The sequence below is a fragment of the Indicator indicator genome, chromosome 18 (assembly GCF_027791375.1).
Source record: "Indicator indicator isolate 239-I01 chromosome 18, UM_Iind_1.1, whole genome shotgun sequence".
Taxonomy (NCBI): Eukaryota; Metazoa; Chordata; class Aves; order Piciformes; family Indicatoridae; genus Indicator; species Indicator indicator.
In genome coordinates this window covers 3,062,960-3,083,000 of record NC_072027.1, presented here as the reverse complement: position 1 = coordinate 3,083,000, position 20,041 = coordinate 3,062,960, and the positions used below count along the sequence as shown (strand labels likewise).

General features: G+C 46.1%; 2 protein-coding genes across 9 annotated transcripts; one reads left to right on the top strand and one right to left on the bottom strand.

Moving 5' to 3' along the window:
- Positions 1 to 2,432: 2,432 nt before the first annotated feature.
- HNRNPH1 (heterogeneous nuclear ribonucleoprotein H1) lies at positions 2,433 to 19,367 on the top strand. 8 transcript variants are annotated; one of them, XM_054388945.1, is made up of 14 exons: positions 2,433 to 2,694; positions 10,004 to 10,063; positions 11,053 to 11,190; positions 11,965 to 12,120; positions 12,316 to 12,459; positions 13,949 to 14,087; positions 15,089 to 15,267; positions 15,492 to 15,563; positions 15,637 to 15,776; positions 15,936 to 16,071; positions 16,198 to 16,281; positions 16,418 to 16,468; positions 17,543 to 17,635; positions 18,195 to 19,367. In XM_054388945.1, the coding sequence occupies exons 1-14, from the start codon at positions 2,646 to 2,648 to the stop codon at positions 18,317 to 18,319; spliced, it is 1,566 nt and encodes a 521-aa protein (XP_054244920.1). In that variant the 5' UTR covers positions 2,433 to 2,645; the 3' UTR covers positions 18,320 to 19,367. The 8 variants fall into 8 exon arrangements, with proteins under 8 accessions (XP_054244920.1, XP_054244921.1, XP_054244919.1 ...); XM_054388946.1 differs by having other exon boundaries at positions 15,664 to 15,776; positions 18,195 to 19,366; XM_054388944.1 differs by having other exon boundaries at positions 15,643 to 15,776; positions 18,195 to 19,366.
- LOC128972824 (deoxycytidine kinase 2) lies at positions 3,048 to 9,136 on the bottom strand. Its single transcript, XM_054388952.1, has 7 exons — positions 8,981 to 9,136; positions 7,984 to 8,102; positions 7,429 to 7,622; positions 7,062 to 7,209; positions 6,398 to 6,513; positions 4,848 to 4,947; positions 3,048 to 3,679 (listed from the first exon to the last, which is right to left on the bottom strand). The coding sequence occupies exons 1-7, from the start codon at positions 9,078 to 9,080 to the stop codon at positions 3,656 to 3,658; spliced, it is 801 nt and encodes a 266-aa protein (XP_054244927.1). The 5' UTR covers positions 9,081 to 9,136; the 3' UTR covers positions 3,048 to 3,655.
- Positions 19,368 to 20,041: the final 674 nt, after the last annotated feature.

Here is a 20,041-nt window from a genome sequence, read left to right as displayed (position 1 = left end):
CCCTTTTTCTCCCAGATGGAATACAAAGCTCAGGATGACCTTGGCTGGGATTACAGCCCTCCTCAGGCTGATGTGAACAAGGTGAAATTTATCTTCTGGGCATGCAAGTAGGAAAAAGAGAGCAGCTCCTGTCCCCTGCAGTCTGGGAGGCAGGTGTGCCTTTCCCCTTTGCAGGAACAGACCAGTGAAATCCTCAAGTAGAAAAAAGCCCTTTCAGAGAAAAAACACTGTACCTGAAGCTGTAGCATGAGCTCTTGATAGACACATTACAGTTCAGTGGTGTCTGCTGGAAAGGAAGGTACAGGTACCAGGCTGGCACCATAGAACAAAAAAGCCAGGTGATGATGACGTTGTAGTCCTAGAAGAAATCACAGAAGCAAGGTCTGTGAGTTTACATGTGTAAAAGAAATTGGTAACTGGTTCCTTGCTCAATAAACATTAAAAATCTTGCATAGATTCTTCCAGCAAGTTTTTTATCCCCATCTCTTTCTTTGCAAGAACTCACATAGCATGGGACTATGCAAACTTGTAAAAGCAATTATCTGAGATGGCCTCTCAGGAAAAGGGCTGCTACTGTTAATAACAGCTCTGCTTGAATTGTTAGTTATTTTGGTCTTTCAAACACCACATACATATTGACTCATTACAACTCTTCCACAACTATTTATGTCTTTGTCCCTGCTGTTCATAGTTCCCCTAGAAGTGGCTGCACCTAACTTCCTGCTGGCTGTGTCACATTTCAGGGCAGGCAGGTATTTTGCCTATGCTTAATAGCAATCATGTATTTGCAAAGTCATATGACCTTTCTTCCAGCACTGGGTGAATGCGTGCAGCAGAACTTCTTGCCAGTGTGAATACGGGATGGTTTTAATTTCCTACGAGGCCTCTAAAGAGAAAACTTATGTCAGAATGCTGTTTGACTACAATAAAGATTCAATCAAGATATATTTGGTAAATGCGGCTTTATTTATTACTGAAAATAAGAAATCAGCCAGTACAGCCCTCTCCAAAGCCATCAAGTCACATGGATCATGGTGCATAAATAGAGATCCAATTTCCAACATTATTCAAATGAGTAACAGGGACTAAAAAGACCAATCCAACTAATAAAATGGCACATAGTGAATGTACCCCAGTGTATAATTAATAAAATATATTATAGGGAAATAAAAATTAACCCACTGTTAGGCTTCAATAAGGATTAGCAAAAGGATTTTCTTTATACTGACTACTCAGTCAGAAATAAAGCTGTGAATAGAAGCCACACCTCCAGAGTCCTAAGGTCACCACTTACTCCTTTTAATCGCAGACTCCCTTACACCTATTTTAATCTCATTTTAACAAATTGTTCTTTCTAACACTATTTTGCAGAGGGAATTGATCTGGCTAGACACAGAGCAAATGGACTGCAGGGTACAGAAGGCAGGTGGGAGAGCAGCCCATTGTATCACCCTGCCAGAGTACCGGTTGATTTTTAGCAAATAAGCCTGCCTGTATCTAAGCCCAAATAAACAAATAGTCACTCTGAAAACACGCTCTGGAAAGGTCGGCGTTGGCCGCTTTTCAGCCGCTGCGGTTACTATCCCCATTGTTAATGTTTCCGACTCCGGGCCTGTAAAAATCGTCATTTGGACGCAGCGCGGGCAGCCTGCCCAAGGCCTTTCCTTGCAGCCCAGGCCTCGGCCTGCCGACCGCCATCTCGGCGCAGAGCCTCCCGCAGGCCGCGCCTCATCCCGCCCCGCAGTGCAGCGTCCCTCACTCCTTCCTCCGCCGCCTTCAGGGCTAGCAGCGCGGCCTGACATCCCTCCCTCAAGGCCTGCGGCCTGCGCGTCCCGGGTCGAGCCCGACCAAGCCGCTGGGCGCCCGCCCCGGCGGAAGGGGGCCCGCGCCCCGTCGTGTCCCCCCCGCGCCGCGGCGGGAGGCGGAGCCCAGCCCACCTGACGGCCGCGGACGCTGCTGCAGTGCGCGGAGCCGTCGATTCTCGCTCGTCACCGGAGCTCCGCGGCCTGAACCTGCCGTGAGCAGGGGTGTTGGGGGGGTGGTGTGGTGTTCGAAAAGCGGGGAAGGGGAGCAATCGGCGCGGCAGGCGGGGAGGGACAAAGCCGCCGCCATGTTTGGGTAGAGAAACAGGCGAGGCAGGCCCTCGAACAGGGATGAGTGAGGGGTATTAAACCTAGTGCTGGGGCATGGGGGTGCCAGTATGTGCATGTTTGCGTGTGTTGATTCACCACCCGCCATAGCCACTGCGGGACCCCCTCCCCCACCCCGGGGCAAGTACCCCCCTCTCACCCTCCCCCGCCTGGCTGTCGGACGTGACTGGTTGATTTAATTTGTCACCCTGCCATTGGCTGGCGAGCGCTGCGTGACGTCATGGCGCTGCGCAGCGCGGCCGCGCGGCTATTTATAGGAGCGCAGGGACGCTGCGCAGAAGGAACCAGCAGGCGGGTTGGGCCGGAGCAGGCCGGTGTTTCTATCGCGCCTCATCCCCGGGGAACCAGGAAAAAAATTGTCTGAAAGGCCTCGATTTGTCTTTGCTGGAGCGTCCCTTCGGTGGTCGCTGAGCTTTTGTTTCCGTTTGCGCAGCGCCCGAGCGCCCCTACCGAGCTTTGTCTTCTCCCGGTCCCTGTGGGGGAGGCGCGGCCAAGATGGATCCCTGTCACACCGAAGAGACTGAGGGCGAGATCCCCGGCCTGGGTAAGGCCCGTTGGCGGTGAGGTGGGAGGAGGAGGTGGGGCGCTAGTGAGGAGGAAGGAAACGCAGGATGGGGGTGGGGCGGCTGGGTCGCAGCGGGTAGTGGAGGGGGAGGGGTGGCCGGTCCCGCCCGATCCGAGCCCCGGTCTTGGCGACTGCTGGCCGTAGAAGCTGGAGTGCGGACGTGGCCCTGGGCGAAGGCGGCCCTAGTGGCGGCCCAGTGCAGGTGGAGGCCTCACGGCGCGGGCGTGTGCGTCGCTCCCCCCGCTGCCGTGTGTGCCGCGGCGGCCGCGGCGCTCGCCGGAGCCGCGGGGCGGAGGCTACGCTGCGAGAAGGCGGGAGCGGTCGTGGGAAGAGCGGTTGTGGTAGTGTCCTGCCGCAGCGTGCGGTGCGAGCGCTGGCGGCTCGCTCCCTGCCGTTATCCGAGCGGGGACGGTCGAGGTGGTGGGGGGAGGCAGTAAATAAGATATACATAAATTACAGTTTATTGCAGGTCTAACATTTGCGACTACAGTTACGTCTAGCTTACGCTAGCGTAAATCCTGTGAAAAGAGCTATTCAATAAAGCAGAAGTTGAAAGTAAAGGTTTCTGGACGCCATAACACTCTCGTCTTAAAATGGTGAACTATGCCAGTTATTGCAAAACAACCCTGCCTTAGCGCCTGCTATCGCTACTGACTGGGTTGTCAGCCCTTGATAACCGCTTAGCTCCTCCTTCGATAAAGCCAGTTATTAATATTATTCAAAAATCTTTATTAAACGAAGTATATACATAGATAACATTTTCAAAGCACCTCCTATTGGTTTGTTTCAACAATACAGAAAATTAAGTACACTGGACTGGCAAGCAAAAATAAAAATATCCGAAGTCCGTATTATGCACTTTATGCTTGTGAGTATTTTTATATAGGCAGTTAAAAAGCAAGTTGTTTGAGAACACACTGATCGTTGAGCTTTCATATTCTTAAGAAGTCAGGAAAGACTTTACCTGTGAAAACAAAACATATTTGCTCCATTAAAAAAAAAACAACTCAGTATTTTCCTTTCTTGGATCAATTTTATCTTTACTGTACAGGTGCCAGTGCTATTCTGTCTCTGTATGTAATACATAACCTGAAATGCTTTTCAGGATAGCAGATGGCTGTAAGTTAAGAAATGAGTAACTTAGTTACTCAAAATAGTACTTTTCAAAAAGCACTGCATAGTGCTACTTAATTGAAATAAGATGACTTTATTTAGGTAGCTCCTTCTAGGAAGAGATGGATTGAAAGCTAAGCCAAAGACCTGATAGCACTTTCAGCATGGTGCTGTATCTGCTAACCCAAGCTGAAAGTAGAGCTGACATCTTAGTTTACTGGGTGGTGGAGGGAAATTAGTCGACAGAACACTGGGGGCCTTTCGGTGGGGCAAGTTGAAAGAAAGAAAAGGAGTGGGAAAAGAATTACTAGTCTCCCAAGTGAGTGCAGTAAGTAGTAATACTACAGGTCTTCTTGGAGGGTTGGCCTGAGCCCCATGCGTTTTAAGTGTTAGAAGTGTGGGTTTTTTCTGTGGTCTGGGCACAAATGACTCCAAACAAAATTTCTTCTGGTGTTGACTTCCCAGATCTTGCCTTTCCTTGGCAAACACCATTTGGTTTCAAATGACCTATTACCTTGTATCCTAAAATGCCTGTTGACTCTTTGAACTGTGCTTAGAGGTATCACTTAATACATTTAGAAATATATACAAGATTGTTATTTCTGCATTTGTCAGATGTGCTGTGCTTTCTTCAGGCAGAGCCTAGATTCCCCAGAACATGAGAGGACATTGTGACTGCAGCATTTTTCTAAGGCCATCATAGCTGGCATGAATTGGATAGTATCATTCTGTGAAATGTAACAGTGGGGCAGTGCAGACCTGTCGGCAGTCTGACTGCTCCAGCTGCATCCCCCACAATTGGCCTGCTTTGAAACCACCCTCCCTCCTTATACTCACCATTTTTTTTAAAGGAAAATAGAAAAGCCTTTCTGCAGCCATGTAGCTTCCTAAGCCTAAAGAGACTGTGCTAGCTCCAAACAAGAACTTCATTACATTTTAAGAACATAAATTGCTTTTGCTTTTCTTTTGCAGTCATAGTGGAAATTACCAGATGTGAGGAAATACTATTTAATACTTACCTTACCAATCAGGTACTCCTGTTTAATCTTGTCATTCTTGAAATCTTCAGTAACATCCAAAACCAGAATGGGAATCTCTTTAAGGTTCTCAAAATCAACTCTGTTAAATGAAAAAAGAGGGCTAGTAAAAATGGTGTAAAGCACTATCTAAAACAATCCAGCTCTTCAGTTGCTTTCCAAATTATCCTAAGCATGTGGTGCAGCATTACTCACATGACCATATTCACCTGAGATCATCATGCTGATGCTCATGATTTAGGTATAAAGCTCAAGTCAAGTATGACCTTAATTGCTCTTGTGTAACCCAGTCAACATTGTATCACCCTAACTTCAGTTTATCTCACAAACCTGGCCTTTTTATTGTGGGGGTGTGTGTAAAGATAGTTCATGCATCTTGATTTCTTGTACCTCATTTTCTGTTACAGAATCAATGAGGAACATGATACTGATAAGAGGAAGTATTTTTAAAAAAATCTGTTAGTCCTGTGTCTCCCCCACCCTTTTCTAGTTAGCAGCTAATCCATTTACTAAGATGCAGTTTTAAAGCTTCCTCAGTGGGGATGACCTCTTTAACAGGTTATAAGACTGGTGTTTAAAATGGCTTGGAGATAAGCAAGACCATTTTGGCTACAGGTTAGGAGAAGATGAGAGTTGTAGTTGTGCTGCTGGATGTAATGTTCTCAAAGCAGTAGTGAAAAGCATTTCTAAAATGCAGAAAGGGTGTTTGTAAACTTAAAATGCTCCTATGAAAAACAGAGGAAATGCTTTCTCACGAGTTTGGAATGAGTACACAATGTAAACATTCCCAAGATTCCACAACATGCAGTGCTTTCTTGTCTCCTCAGCATTTGGGTCATCCCACATGAAACTCAGTAAAATAGATGTGGCTGCTAATGTACTTATCCTGGAATTGTTGTACTTCCCATTTTAGTAGAGTATTTCAGGTTCCTTTAGGGGGAACTAAAACATGCTTTCATGTTTACAGAGATGGAAAAGGCAGTAAGGAAGCTTGGGAGGAAGATAGGCAGAGAGATCACTTAGTCCTTGACTGGGTTTCTTGTTTGTAACAGTATCTGCCAAAAGCCTTTCCAATCAGTCTTTATTTTGAAGCTAGGATTAATATTTAAACCTCCTTGAAATACACTCATCCTAGTTTAAAGGTAGTTGGGACCTTGCCTTCCCTTACACTGGAAGCTGTTCGGTAGGTAACTTGGTGTGATCAGGCACTTCCATGTCCTGTTTCTGGGGATTCCCAGTTAACAGCTCCTAACTGCTCAAGTTAGAATTCTGTAGCTTTCTAGTTGAAGCTGGTGCTTAACAAAGGCTTTAAATTAGATGAATTCCCTCTCTGACCAGTTTTTACTTTCCTGCCAAGAAGTGACCTTCCCATTGTGTATAATTGTGTGTCCGTGCCAAGAAACATGGAGTGGGTCTAAAGATAAGCCCTTCCAACTGTGCCTCAGTGAAGCTAGACTTAAACTTCAGTTTTATCCCTGATCAACTTTGGCATAAGGTAGGAGAAAAACTTCCTACAGAAAATGGGTTCATACCTCATAGTCCTTTCATGAAGCCAGGCTTCATGTTTATAGTGGAGGTTTTCCAAATACTCAAGCTCAATTCCTTGCTCTTCTTGTCTGCCCCTTGCCTGTAGCCTTTCCATGCATTTCTAGAAGAGAAAAAAAACCAACAACCTGGACATTAATTATGTGGTGAAGGCTAATTCAGCTGCACAGATCAAGTGGTCCTTAAATCAGAAGGACTAATGCCAGACATTAGTGAGCATTAATTTTAAATGCTTGGCTGAACATAAAGAAGTTAAATCTAGAAGAACTTAAAAAAAAAAAATACTGAGCAACTTTAGCTAATAGTTGGTAGCTTTTATAGGAAAAAATAACCCCACAACACCTTTAACTCAGGACTGTATGGGAAGGGAAGTCAAACTTTATTCAGAAATACAATTTAATTTAATCTTTGTCCCTTTACTGAGTGATGGGTGCTAGTGACCAGCATTTGACATGAGAACAGCTCCTCAGAATGGAGTGGTTTTAACTTTTCCCTGAAAAAAAAAAATATGAATTTATAATAGGCTTTTTTTCACTGGGGGGAGGAGGCAGCTAGTTCAGGTTAGTCATTGCAGTATTATGTGATAAATACTTAGGTTTTAATGCCTTTTAAACTGCTGGAAACCAATGTAGCTGAAAATTGTGGACATACCTCAGGTGTGGTTCTTAGGTAGATCATGCCATCCAGTTCTATGTCTGATTCAAACTGGTTCAGAAGCCATGTGTGCCAGTCCTGATAAACAGCCCACTCTGTTTCATTAATATTTCCAGACTCGAACAGGTTAGAAGCAAATACATATCTGTAATGGAAGACCTGAGTTTCATGCCAGGAATGACCAAAGCAAACCATTAAAACACTTCTCACTAGAATCAGAATCATGGTACTGACACATCTTTAAGATCTTAATACCCCCCAACTCTTACCTGTTGAATCAAACCTGACCCTATATAGTTCAATAAACTATAAAGATCTGGAGCTTTTAACCTGAATGCTTCTTGCACTAAGAGTAATTAATTACCTGTCACTGTATACAGATCTCTCAAAAAATTGAACTGGATGTTCTGCTTCATGTAGCTTAGCTGAGACAGGTTTTAATTGTGCTCTTACACGGCTCATACAAGCATAAGTCTGGAATGTGTAAGCCCATCTTGTGGGTTTAGAATACAGCATTTGGAGTAGATTTCCTCCACTCTTCTGAGATGTTGAAAGTTCCTAGGGGACAAGAAAGAAAACTTAGTACCAGCATATTTGTAGGATTTTTTTTTTAACTTTTTAACATACCAGAGTTCTGGATTAAGAAAGAATTAGTGGCCTTGTATTTATGGTTTAGGAAAATGCTTAGGCGTAGGAATGAAGGGATTTGTTTCTCAGCTCATAGTAGGCTTTATGACAGCTTCTTTAGAACAGGTTCTTCAGAGTTTCAGACTTTAATGTGATTCCTGTGGAGTAGGGATGGTTATTTGGAATATACAGTTACTAGTATCTTAAGTAGCATTTACAGTTGTTTGACCGGCTGGTGTAATGACTCTCTGGCCATAGTTTCTTCTGTGTTTCCCAAACCCAGCAGACCTACCTCATGCTCATCATCTTCAGCTGTCTGGATGTTGCACCACTTGGCGATGGGCTCAGGGATGACTTCCCACTCATCACTGTGTTTCTCTAGTAGCCTGACAAATGTTGACTTTCCTGCAGCTGGAGAAGATTTGAGAAGTTTACTGAGAGTGTGTATTAGACTGGTCTTCCTGATAGATACAATGGCAGTTGTGGGGTTTCTTTAGAGGCTGTAGGCAGTGGTACTGCAGTGTTTGAGGGACACTGGCCAGGAACTGGGACGCTGGGAGCAGGGCTAGGCACTGGGGAAGGGCTGGCGGCGTCTTTTACGCGGTGCTAGCGCGCCTTCCGAGAACGCAGCTCTAATCTGCAGCGCCAGAAGGCTTGCCTAGGCCGGGCGGCTGATAAGGAACCGTCGGACGCAGCGCCTCCATTTTAGGAGCAGGCTGAGTCGGGGCGGGGCTGAGCGCGGCTTTGTTTGGGAGCCGGAGAAGGCTGCAGCGCTTGCGCGGCGCTGGGCTGAGCGGGAGATCCGCGGCGCATGCGCGGCGCGGGCAGGGAGCTGGCGCCGGCGGGCAAGCGGGTGACGGAGGCGTGGGCCGGGTCCCAGTCCCTCGGTGCTAAGGGTCGTCCGTTTAGCGGGCAGGGAGCCTGCCATAGAGCCCGGTGGCTAGCTGAGGGAAGAACGCTCACCCATACGGCCGCTAGCCGCCAACGGGCACCCTGCGTCCTCACTGTAACGGACAATTAGCGTATCCGGCGGAGTTCCCCCTCCCTTAGGGTCGATGCCATCAATCCCTGAGTATTGCCGGGAGAGGGTGAGCGCCAGCGGCGCTTCTCACTCAGAGATCCCCCTCTTCCCCCCATCTGCCTGTAGAACTGGTGAAAAAAGCTTCTCAGCCACCTCACTCCCGCAGCGTCCCCATCGTCGTCCGTGCCACTTAAGGGTGCTCCTGTCCCGGGGCCCCAATAGCCCATCCCGGCATCCCTTTCGCTTCCCTCCCCACCGCCGAGCTCACCGATGTTCCCCTCGATGGAAATTTTCTTAAGGCGTTTCTGGAAGCTGGAGTTGAGGGAGCTGACAGGGCTGCGGCAGTGCCGCTTTGCAGGGGTAGACATGGCAGCGCCGAGCAGGAACACACAGGGCCCCTTCGTCTGCTCCAGCCCATTTAAGTCTCCCGCCAGCTGGTGGGCGGGATGGACGTTCCCGCCACCACTCCTCGGGCGGAGGTGGAGGTGCTGCCCCCTCCCCCGCCAGCTGCAGAGTGCTCCTGTCGCCGCTCCCGCCTGGCCGGGGAGCGGGGCTGCTTTTGTCGAGCTGCTGCCTTGCGGGGCTTTTTAAAATGGGTGTTTAGCAAGTGAAATGAACCAGAGCTGCTTTGTTCAGGAAGTTACCGTAAAACGGTTCAACTTCAAAAAAAATTTGCATTAACGTAAACAGGTTCTCTGTGTCGTTTGACTTACAGATAAACCTCGGAGTAAATTTTTTTTCCCTCCCTTTTCCAAAAAGCCTCCAGGTTTGGGGGGAGGTAACTGTTAGTGGTCTGGATCGGTATCTGTTAAACGTTTTATATAGTTCTGTAAAGAATGAGAGTATGTAGACTTGAAGGCAGTGAAATGGCTCAGCCGGGGGCTGGCAGTGCTGGTATTGACTGCAAAGGAAACACGCATGGATGAAGGGTTAGACGCTGCTTTGAGCAGCTTTGCTTCTGAGCTCCAAAATTCTTGGGATTGCCTGGGGCTTTCTGAAGTCTGATTAATTCTTGGCATTTCTCTGTTGCTTGTCTGGGCAAGTTTGAGACATGTTCTTCGCAGGGCAAAGAAACGGGATGAAGGATTCTTAGGTTATGCTTTATGGGCACAACCCTCCGAGGTTATGCAACCATAGTTACTCCTGTTGCCTCTATAATAAACGAGGTTCAGGGTGAAATCTAGCTAGGTCTGGTGTGTTTGGAGGAGATGGGAGGGAGTTATATTTTCCTTTCTCTTATGATAATTGTGACCCATGTCTCTTCTTTCCCCATCTCCTACAAACACACCAGGCTTCAGTGACCGAAGCGAGCAGATTGTTTCACGTGGGGTAGCGTCAGCATTTGAAGCTGGTAAGTGCTAGTTCCCACACACCACTGCTCAGCTAGACTTCTCACTCCGTACAACGCGTGCCGTGCTGCTGCTGCGGGGGGAGCGAGTGTCTGTAGCGGGGACGCGGAGGGAGAGGACGGGTTTGGGGAAGGGGAGAACAGCGTGCGGGCTGCAGGGCATGCGCAGTGTGGAGACCGGCGCTGAGGCGCATGCGGCAGGCTCGGCCCGCGCTCTGGCGCGGCTTTGTTCGCAGAAGCAGGCAGGGCAGGCAAGCTCCCACGGCAGCGGGGCGGCGGGCAGGGGCACACTGTAGCATAGCGAGGACGCATGCGCAACCTGGCGGGGACGGCGAGGGGAGCGTTAGCGTGCAGGAGTGTCCCGGGGCAGCAGAGTGCAGTGCGCAGGCGCAGGCAGGGCAGGAGCCCGCCCGTGTTCGTGCGCATGCGCCCCGCGACTCGCTCTCAGCCACGCCGCAGCTCCTCGGCAGCCGGTCGGTGGCCGGGCAAGCCTGCGCTCCTTGGTGGCCGCACGCCACACGCCGCTCTCCGGCTGTCTGCGGGCGCTGTGCGCGTCGGTGGGGATTGCGAGTCGTCGGGCCCGCCAGGGAGGTGTCTGGGATCGGGGTGCTTTGTGTGGCGGGAGGCCCGGCCCAGCGGAAGCGGGAGTACCCGCCGCCATTTCCTAGCGCGCTCTCGCCACAGGCTCGCCCGCTCGCTGCCGCCTGACTGGGACTAGGCGCTTTCCGGACAGCGGATCAGGCTCGGAGCCCTAGAACCACCGCGGAGCCCCACCATGTGTGCGTGCGGGGATGGGGGCTGGGCGCGGGCCGGGGGGCGGGCCAGGCCACGCGTTCGCCGGGCGGGAGCGGCTGTGTGTGTGTGAGGCGGGCAGTGGTCCGAGGTAGAGGAGGCTCGGGGGACGGTGGGCACAGGCCAGGGGAGCCGCCGGGTGGTGCGGGTGGCGGCCGTACAGTGCGGTGCATCAAAGGGTCTGTTTCATTCTTCTCCAGCAACCACAGAAACTGAGACGGAGCAGAGCCTCACCCCCAATGTGATGCTCAACACGGAGAGCAGCGAGGGATATGTGGTGAAAGTCAGGGGCTTGCCTTGGTCCTGCTCCACTGAGGAGGTGCAGAGGTTTTTCTCTGGTAAGCAGGATGTTAAAGTGACAGTGGTAATGCTGCACCGAACGGTTCCAGGGAGATTTCAGGGCACTTCAGTAGCTAGTAAAGCCTGTGATGCAACAAGTGCCACATCTAGGTGCTGATGTAGAAAGCTATGTTTTTGCCATAAGGAGCTTAGTCTGTGAGTTGCTGGGATAGCCACAACTGCCTTAGTTTCTTAAGCAGCCAGAAAAAGAGAAGTTTCAATTTTAAAGAGAACTTTAAAATTCCTGCTTCATTTTGGACTGAATCAGTTCTTGATGTTGTCTTAATAGGTTCTTTTAAGTGTTTAATGTGTCATGTTCTCTCAAATTGTTAGCATCCTGCAGCAGTAAATAGCAGTGACAGGTACATGCTTTCTTCAGTTAAGTGGAGATTTTAAAGCTGTTTCAGGGGTTTGGTGTATTTGACTAGGTTCTGATTTAGTTCGTTGTACTTATGCTAATTATTACTGGTCCATATTTCACTGAAGTCAGTCAAAGCCTATGTCAGTTGCAATCAAAACCACATAGCGTATTTGACTTGGAGGCAGCAAAGATTTGAGAATGGTTAACTGGGATTTAGTTTTAGTGTTTTGCTAGCCTTAAGACTTAGTGCCTTAGATTATTGATCACTGTAAAAGCTATAACAAGAATACCACTGGCTTTCTGTTTTTGATGTAACTTGGTAGTTGATATTAGGATTTTTTCCTTTTGACTCTCTGCTTCTACAGTCACAATGTTCCTGCAATTAATTCTGGCCTTTTCATTTCGTTTTCAGATTGCAAAATTCTGAATGGGGCTTTGGGTATCCGTTTCATTTACACCAGGGAGGGCAGACCAAGTGGAGAAGCATTTGCTGAGCTTGAATCAGAGGAGGATGTGAAATTGGCACTGAAAAAAGACAGAGAAACAATGGGACACAGATATGTTGAAGGTTTGACTTGGTCTAGTAACTGACTAAATGTGTTTGTGCTTGGTGGGTTTTAGGTTAATTCCTTTCTGTCTCTTTAAAATGCATGTGAAAGGACAAATGGACTTGTATTGCATACAAGTTGGCTAGTTTCAAGGCTAATGTCTTTTACAACGGTTGCATATTCCAGAATGCATTAATTCTAAGTGCCTTTTACAGTTTTCAAGTCAAACAACGTTGAAATGGATTGGGTTCTGAAGCATACTGGTCCCAACAGCCCTGATACAGCTAATGATGGTTTTGTACGTCTTAGAGGACTCCCATTTGGCTGTAGTAAAGAAGAAATTGTGCAGTTTTTTTCAGGTATGTGGGATGAATGGAGTAGCTCTAGCACTATTGGTCTGTGCTAAAAAGAAAACAAACACAAAAAACCCCAAGATACCACGGAGTGCCCAGTAGTACTTCCTACAGTAAACTAAGGGGTATTAAAAAATAAGCAATTCTTTATTAATTTTTTGGTCTGGAAGGATTAATTCCTAAAGTACTTGTGTATTAAATAGAGGGAACTCTAAAAAGCTGCTCTAATGTACACTTAGCAGGGCATACTCTTCCAAGTAAGGATAGCAGAAACAAAGTGTCTTGCTTTAAATGAGAAGTGAATCAAATGGGAGGATATTTCCACCCATAGTCTTAGCTGCTTCACACTGTTCAGTGAAGGATGTAGAACACCCTTGCTGCTGGGCTCAGTACATGGAGCAGAGTCCAAGAAGGGCACGCATCATGCCCATGGTTCCTTATGAACAAAGATACAGTATTGAGTAAGATTCCAGGAAAAACCTCAACTTGCTGAATGCTACCCAAGTACAGTTTTTTTTCCCCTCTGCTTCACATTTTCTACCTTAAAAGTTTTTTGTTCTGTTTTGCCTTTTTTTGTGGATGAAGAGATTGTCTTGTATTGACTCATTCTCACTTTTTTGCAGCTTTTGTATGTTTTAGGAACTGCATCGCTGTTCTAAATGCCTAAGGATGAAATTGGTTTATTTATCTAGGATTTAACTTGTTAGTATTTTCAAAGTAGTAGATTTTTAAATGTGAGTGTTTAAAAGATAGCTGGAATGTTTTGCTGTATCAAGGTACAATCAAACTTACTGTTCTGTTTTAAAATACAATAGAAATATTCCAATTTTACAGCTTCAGAACTTGTTTTTTTGTTTTCTGAATCAATGTGAACAAGAACAATTCCTAAGCATGTGCATTTTAAGTTGTTTTTTTTACATGGTTTAAGTGATCAAGCTTTAAAAACTGTTTGTGCTTAATATAAAAAATGTGCCTCTTTTTGTTCAGAAACTAATACTTTGGAAATTACTTCATGATTTTTTCTTAATTAAGCACTCAAAAGATAAAAAGATTAATGCCAAAACTTGATATTTGCATAAGGCTATTTTCTGAGTGAGTTATAGTAAAAATTCTCGTTATATATGAAGCTATTTAATTTGCTGTGTTTGAAATTGTGTTGTTAAAAGTTGGTACTTTGGCAGAATTGAAAAGGTTTGTAATAATAAGAAACTTCTTAACACACCCTGCATTAGATGCTTTATCTGGGGACTTGTCCCTGACACTCAGAACGTTTCTGTGCTCTGCAGGGTGGGTTAAGAACACAAACTGAATGAATGGTATGTAATCGTGGATCTCTTTGTTGATGTGCTTTTTCTTCTAGTGTTCTAGAATCAACATACCATTCGCTTACAAGTGTTAACGTTCTGGTGTATTTAAAGCTATAAGAAAAACTCATGACTGGGCTTGTGATGTTAATATTGCCCCCCTACTGGGGTTATTTGTCCTTGGGTTGAAGGGTTGGAAATCGTGCCAAATGGGATAACATTGCCGGTGGACTTCCAGGGGAGGAGTACGGGGGAGGCCTTCGTGCAGTTTGCTTCACAGGAAATAGCTGAAAAGGCTCTAAAGAAACACAAGGAAAGAATAGGGCACAGGTGGGGATGGATGGTTGGTTGGCTCTGTCACTTTTCTTATGGTAAACAATTAAATCCATATTCTCTCTTCTGAAAGTGTTAACATTCAAAATAGAAACAGTATTTTGGTCTCTAACTCACTGATAAGTAAAGATATTGCTGACATGCTTATGGCATAGACTGTTTGGATTGACCCAAAATGAAAGATAAAATTGGGCTAATGTTTTTGGAATCTGGATAATGAGGAGGAATGTGAAACTGATAGCTTGAAAGTGTCAAAGTTGAGAGACTATGGCTTTAACTTCTCAAATAGCACCAATTATGCCTTTAGCTCTAAAGACATGCACAGTACTCTTGCTACCATAAGAAAATGTGATACTTTCTAAACTTGTTTTATATAAGTTGAAATGTAACAAATTTTCTTACTGTATTAATCTTCAATGTAATAAGCATAGCTTTCAAGAAATTGTCACAAAGGGTTTTATTCTATTTTACTTGTGACTATTTTTCATTGAAGCATGCACTTTTTGCCTATGCTGAATCACTGAAGCGTAGGCAGGGTTCACTAGCACATGCAGAGCTTCTTGTAGCGTCCTGGTGGGTTGAGGTCCTGGTGGAGGCCAGGTTTTTAACCCTCCCTGTACGTTGCCACATGAGCAAAACAGTGCCGAGTTGAGTGGACGTCAGTCCCTCCTACCTTTTTTTGACTAACACTTAAAATTGGGGGGAGGAGGGTGGGGAATCAGTATTGCTCCCCCACCCTTAAGGTTGGGATACTGTAAAGTATGAGGAGCCTGCAAACCCTTCAGTAATTGTAATTTCTTGAAAATACCTTGATTTTTTTTTTTTAAGTAACGTAGCGTTTATCATAGTATGTCATTGCCTATGTAACGTAAAGAAAGCTGGCTTAAAATAGATTGCCAGTTTCAAGGCTATGACTAAATGGTTTGTTTTAATGTGAAGTTGTGAGGTGTTTATGGAAGGAATTTAAGACTGACCCCTGTCTGTGGAAACACTTCTAGGTACATTGAGATCTTCAAGAGCAGTCGAGCGGAAGTGCGCACTCACTACGATCCTCCACGCAAGCTGCTGGCAATGCAGAGACCTGGTCCTTACGACAGACCTGGTCTTACGCGGGGATATAACAGTCTTGGTAGAGGAAGTAGCTTGGAGAGGATGAGGCGTGGAGCCTATGGAGGAGGTAAGTGGTACACTAAGTCCAAGAGGGAGCTGCTCATCTGAAAAGCAGCAACACTTGGACCTGGTAGGGTCTTCCTTGGATTGTAACTGCTGGTTTGTATGTGTCCTCGAGGGGCTTTGTTTCTTCTAGAAGAAATGAAATTTTTCATGCTACTTGTCTGCAGTGTGTTGGTGAATATTTGTCTTCTGTAGTTGAAATGAACATATTATCCAATCTATTTATAGGTTATGGAGGTTATGATGACTACAATGGGTATAATGATGGCTATGGTTTTGGTTCTGATAGATTTGGAAGAGGTAAGATTTCTCTAATAGGAATAGTAACTGAACTTACAATACGTCCCAAAAGAAACTAAAATACATCTGAAAGACCTAGAATGGACTCTTTTCTCTGCAGGAATGTCGGACCACAGATACGGCGACGGGACGTCCACCTTCCAGAGCACCACCGGCCACTGTGTCCACATGAGAGGTCTGCCCTACAGAGCTACGGAGAATGACATCTATAACGTGAGTTCCACATCTTGCATGTGTGGCTTTAAGACTTTGGTGGTTGTTTGACTTACAAAATGCACCGCAGTTCCTGTGCGCTCCTTTCGAGAGCAGCTTGCTGCAGGACTGAACCGTTGCATTGGTGCCTTTTAATCTGTGTGATTGTTTTGTATGTAGTTCTTCTCACCTCTGAACCCTGTAAGAGTGCACATTGAAATCGGACCAGATGGCAGAGTAACTGGAGAGGCAGACGTTGAATTTGCTACTCATGAGGATGCAGTGGCTGCTATGTCCAAAGACAAAGCAAATATGCGTAAGTACAACCCTTGGGGACAGCACAGCTGCTGTCATGGGACCACCAGAGCTTTGGTTGCAGCAGGGAGGCAAATTGCCTGGGTTTTGTGTGAAACGCTCTCATGGCCAAATTTTCTTTTTCCAGAACACAGATATGTAGAACTCTTCCTGAACTCTACAGCAGGAGGAAGTGGTGGTGCCTATGGCAGTCAAATGATGGGAGCAATGGGTATGTCTCAACAGTCTTCACTGCACTTTTAAGCAAGCCCTTGACATTGAACAAAGCTGGCTGGTTTTACACAGCTCTGGCTTATTCTATGCCTGGCATAAAAACTGAAATTCAACATTCTGTCTTAATCACACAGTCAAGGAATCGGAAGGGGTAGTCCAAGATTGGAACACTAGCACATTGCCAGGTATATAAACCTTTTGGGAATACATTTGAACGACTACAAGGGTGACTATAAACTGATGCTGAATGTGGGAGGTGGGGTGGGATGAGTGGCTCCTATGTGTGTGGTGGTGTGAGGTGGGCAATGCCTGTTCTTTATATTTTTTTACCCCTCCCTTTTGGAAACCAGAACATAGTCTGGTGGTGGAGAATGTATCTGTGGCACATCATCTGTCATTTGAGTCTGATCTTGCTAGCAAGGGGAAATAAATTCAGAATTCTAAGAAACTGAATTTCTCTAGCATGAAGTCCAAAATGGTTGAAAAATGCAAAATGTGCTTGCAACAAGTCAAAATGACAGCTACTGGTGTCCTGATGCAGCAGATACCCTTCTAACACCTGACTTGACTGGTTTTTTAGGAATTATGGTTATGGTGGGTTTTTGGGTGGGAAGGGGGTCTTTGAAGGGTGATGGGGTGGAGATGCACTGCTGCTTTTATGTATAGTATGTTGATTATGAAACGTAAGGAGTCTAATACTGATGCTTAAGTTTCATGGGAGTACAGACAGGTGATGAGGTGAAGAGCAGTTCTAAGCTTAAGCAGAGCTCTCCTGTATAGTGTTGCTAGGATGCACAACCATCCTGGAACAAGCAAAAGTCTTGCCAGGACTGTACATGAGTAACTCCAGTTAGTGAGTGGGCAGGTCCCCTGAAGGGCTGTACTGTCATGGGTATCAGTCCTGTGAGGTCACTTAAGCCAGGTATAAAGCCTCCTGGTGTGTGTATTTACATAATAGCAGCTTGGTCCTGCTGCATATAGTCCACAAACTGCAAAAATGAACTGCTGCAGCGGATGCTTGAGAGTCAAAAGCACTCAATGTCATTTGTAAAGCTGCTGTTAAAGCTATGACTGTAGGAGTGTCATTAGCAACCTGATCGTTTCCTTTGAGCTTTGTTACCGAATGTACTTGGGAGGAATGTACTTGGGTGAGAGAGCTGGTGCCAGAGTGCAGGGACTGTTAGGCAACGGGTGGGTTTGTTGATAATGAGCAGACTGTAATAGGAAAGCACTTAACGTTTTTATCCTTAACTTAAAAGGAAGCCAATCCAGTTATGGTGGTCCAGCTAACCAGCAGCTGAGTGGGGGCTATGGTGGAGGATATGGAGGTCAAAGCAGCATGAGTGGCTATGGTAAGAGCATTTCTTCACTGGTTTAAAATGGGCCAAGTGTAGCTGGCTTAGCATGTCTGTTCTGAAGGGTTGTGCTGCAGGCTGTGCAGCACAAGCCCTGGCAGCTGCAGACTTGGCAACTGCATCTCTCCACTGATGGAGAACTGGAGGGGAATAGATCTAAAGCAGGAGCTTGGGGCTGAGTGGGGGAAGCATGGGATGTTATTCTGACAAGGGTGGGAAATGCCAGTCTCTGGCCTTCCCTTACTTTAATCCCCTTTTTCCTACCATGGTTTAAATACCGTGGTTATGGAGTACAAATGGGGAAAGGTGTGTGGGAGGCTGGGGCCCCTTCACTTCCACAAAATGGAATTGAGAAAGGGGGGGCAAGACAGAGCTGGCTCTTTACTTGAACAACCAATAAAGTTGTTTTTGGGTACGGAGCTCTAAACTGACACTTTGCAGTATTGGGCACAGTAGGCGGTATTTACGAGGTGGCCCAGCACGGACAGGCGCTGGGGGAAGGATGCTTCGAGTCGGCCTGAAGCAGCTGTGAACCTGCTGTCGGTTTTCCCCTCAGACCCCGGGAGCCAGGGTGCCATGAACAGCAGCTACTACAGCAGCGGGAACCGCGCGTCCATGGGAGTGAACGGCATGGGCGGCATGTCCAACATGTCCAACATGAGTGGTGGCTGGGGAATGTAACCGATCGCTGACTTTTGGTCACATCTTTTTTTAAAAAATGAAAAAACAAAAAACTAAGTTTAACAGTTTTGCAATACGAGCTTGTGATTTATGCTTTACTGTAAGTGAAATTTGAGGATTGTTATTTTAAAACCTTTGGGGGTTGAGTATTTTTGAACATACAGAAATTGAACATTGATCTAGGATGTAATAACCCAGTTGAGTAAAGACTTACAACTGTTAAACAATTGGGAGCGTTTCTCTAGTTTTGTTGTAGGAGTGTATTTAAGCAGTAAGCGTATTTAGGTTAAAGCTGTTTGAATTACGTTAAATGTTGCTCTTCTACCATATTACATCCGACACTGTTTTGGATCCATGTTGAAAGAGACATGCTTTTTTTTTTTTTTGTAAAGAAACAATATAGGAGCTGTGTCTGAAATTCAAAAAAGTGAACATTTGGCATGTTAGTTCTAGTTTCTTTCTTTTAATATCCTGTAAGGCACGTTAAAGCTTTTTTTTAAGTTAATGGGGGAAACGTGTTGAGACGCAATACGGCTACTTTAGGATTTTGGTCTTGGTGTTCGTATAAAATTCTGAGGCCTTGATTTAATCTTTCCTTGTATTGTGATTTCCTTTTTAGGTGTATTGCGCTAAGTGAAACTTGTTAAATAAATCTTCCTTTTAAAAACTGGAACTCAGTCCTTCTTGACCCCCACCTTCTGTGGTGTAGCTACACCTGCGGAAGTGTTGCCATGCTTCCATGTCCTCAGTGACCGTAGTGCTCTTAACATGCACCTGCCATGAGCCTTGTGACCGCTCCTAATGAGAATTCTTGCCTAAAAGCTGGCCTTGTAGGATGTTAAAGTGACAGTTGTGTCTGGGTGGGATCAGTGAAGAAAAGCAGCACCTGCTGCTGTGGGTGCCAGATGTGCTGTTGGTTCAGACTGCCCCAAGGCTGTGGTGTGACTGAGGCTCTTAGGGTCTCAAAGCTGCAAACTGGGCCTGATTGTACTTCTTGTAGGCATCTCCTCCTTGGAGCCGAAGTGCTGCATCCATGAACTCTGCAGCGTAGTGCAACCAACATTCAATAAATTCAACTTGTCAAACACCCTGCCTAAAGATGTGGTTTTATAAGCAGCTTAGTTAGAGCTCTTTGGGGTTTGTACTGGTCTAAATGAAGACTGAGAAACCACACTCAACATGCTCCCCCACAAAGCTCTTCCACATCACATAGCTCTTTCCCTGCAGTGTTGGTGGAGCGCCCTGGCTGTCATTATTGGTGTGATACTGTGTGCCCTGCCACAGCAGCAGGGTGGCTTTGTGGTCCACTGACATTACCCTAAACTGCTGTTCCAGCAGCCTGCTTGAGCCCAGAGAAAACAGTTTTGGGGGTGGAACAACCAGAAAGCAGGGGGGTTAGTTACTGGCTTTATTGGGCCTGTTCCTGGAGCATACACTCATGGGTCAGTTCTGGATGCATTTTGGTACCTCTAGCTTAAGCCCTCACATGTGCATGGCCATACATGAGCTGTGAGTAACAGCTGTTAAAAATCAGAACTTCAGCCTTGCTTATAGTTTTTGCAAAAGGCTTTACTATGTAACTACTGTAGTGTGGCAACAACGACTTCAGGAACAAGTACAAGGTGTGGGTTTGACTGCAGTGAACAGAAGGCACATTCATCAACGCACATCATAAAGCTCTTTCTATAGACAATTCATCAACTTTTCTCTGACCTTGTAGCA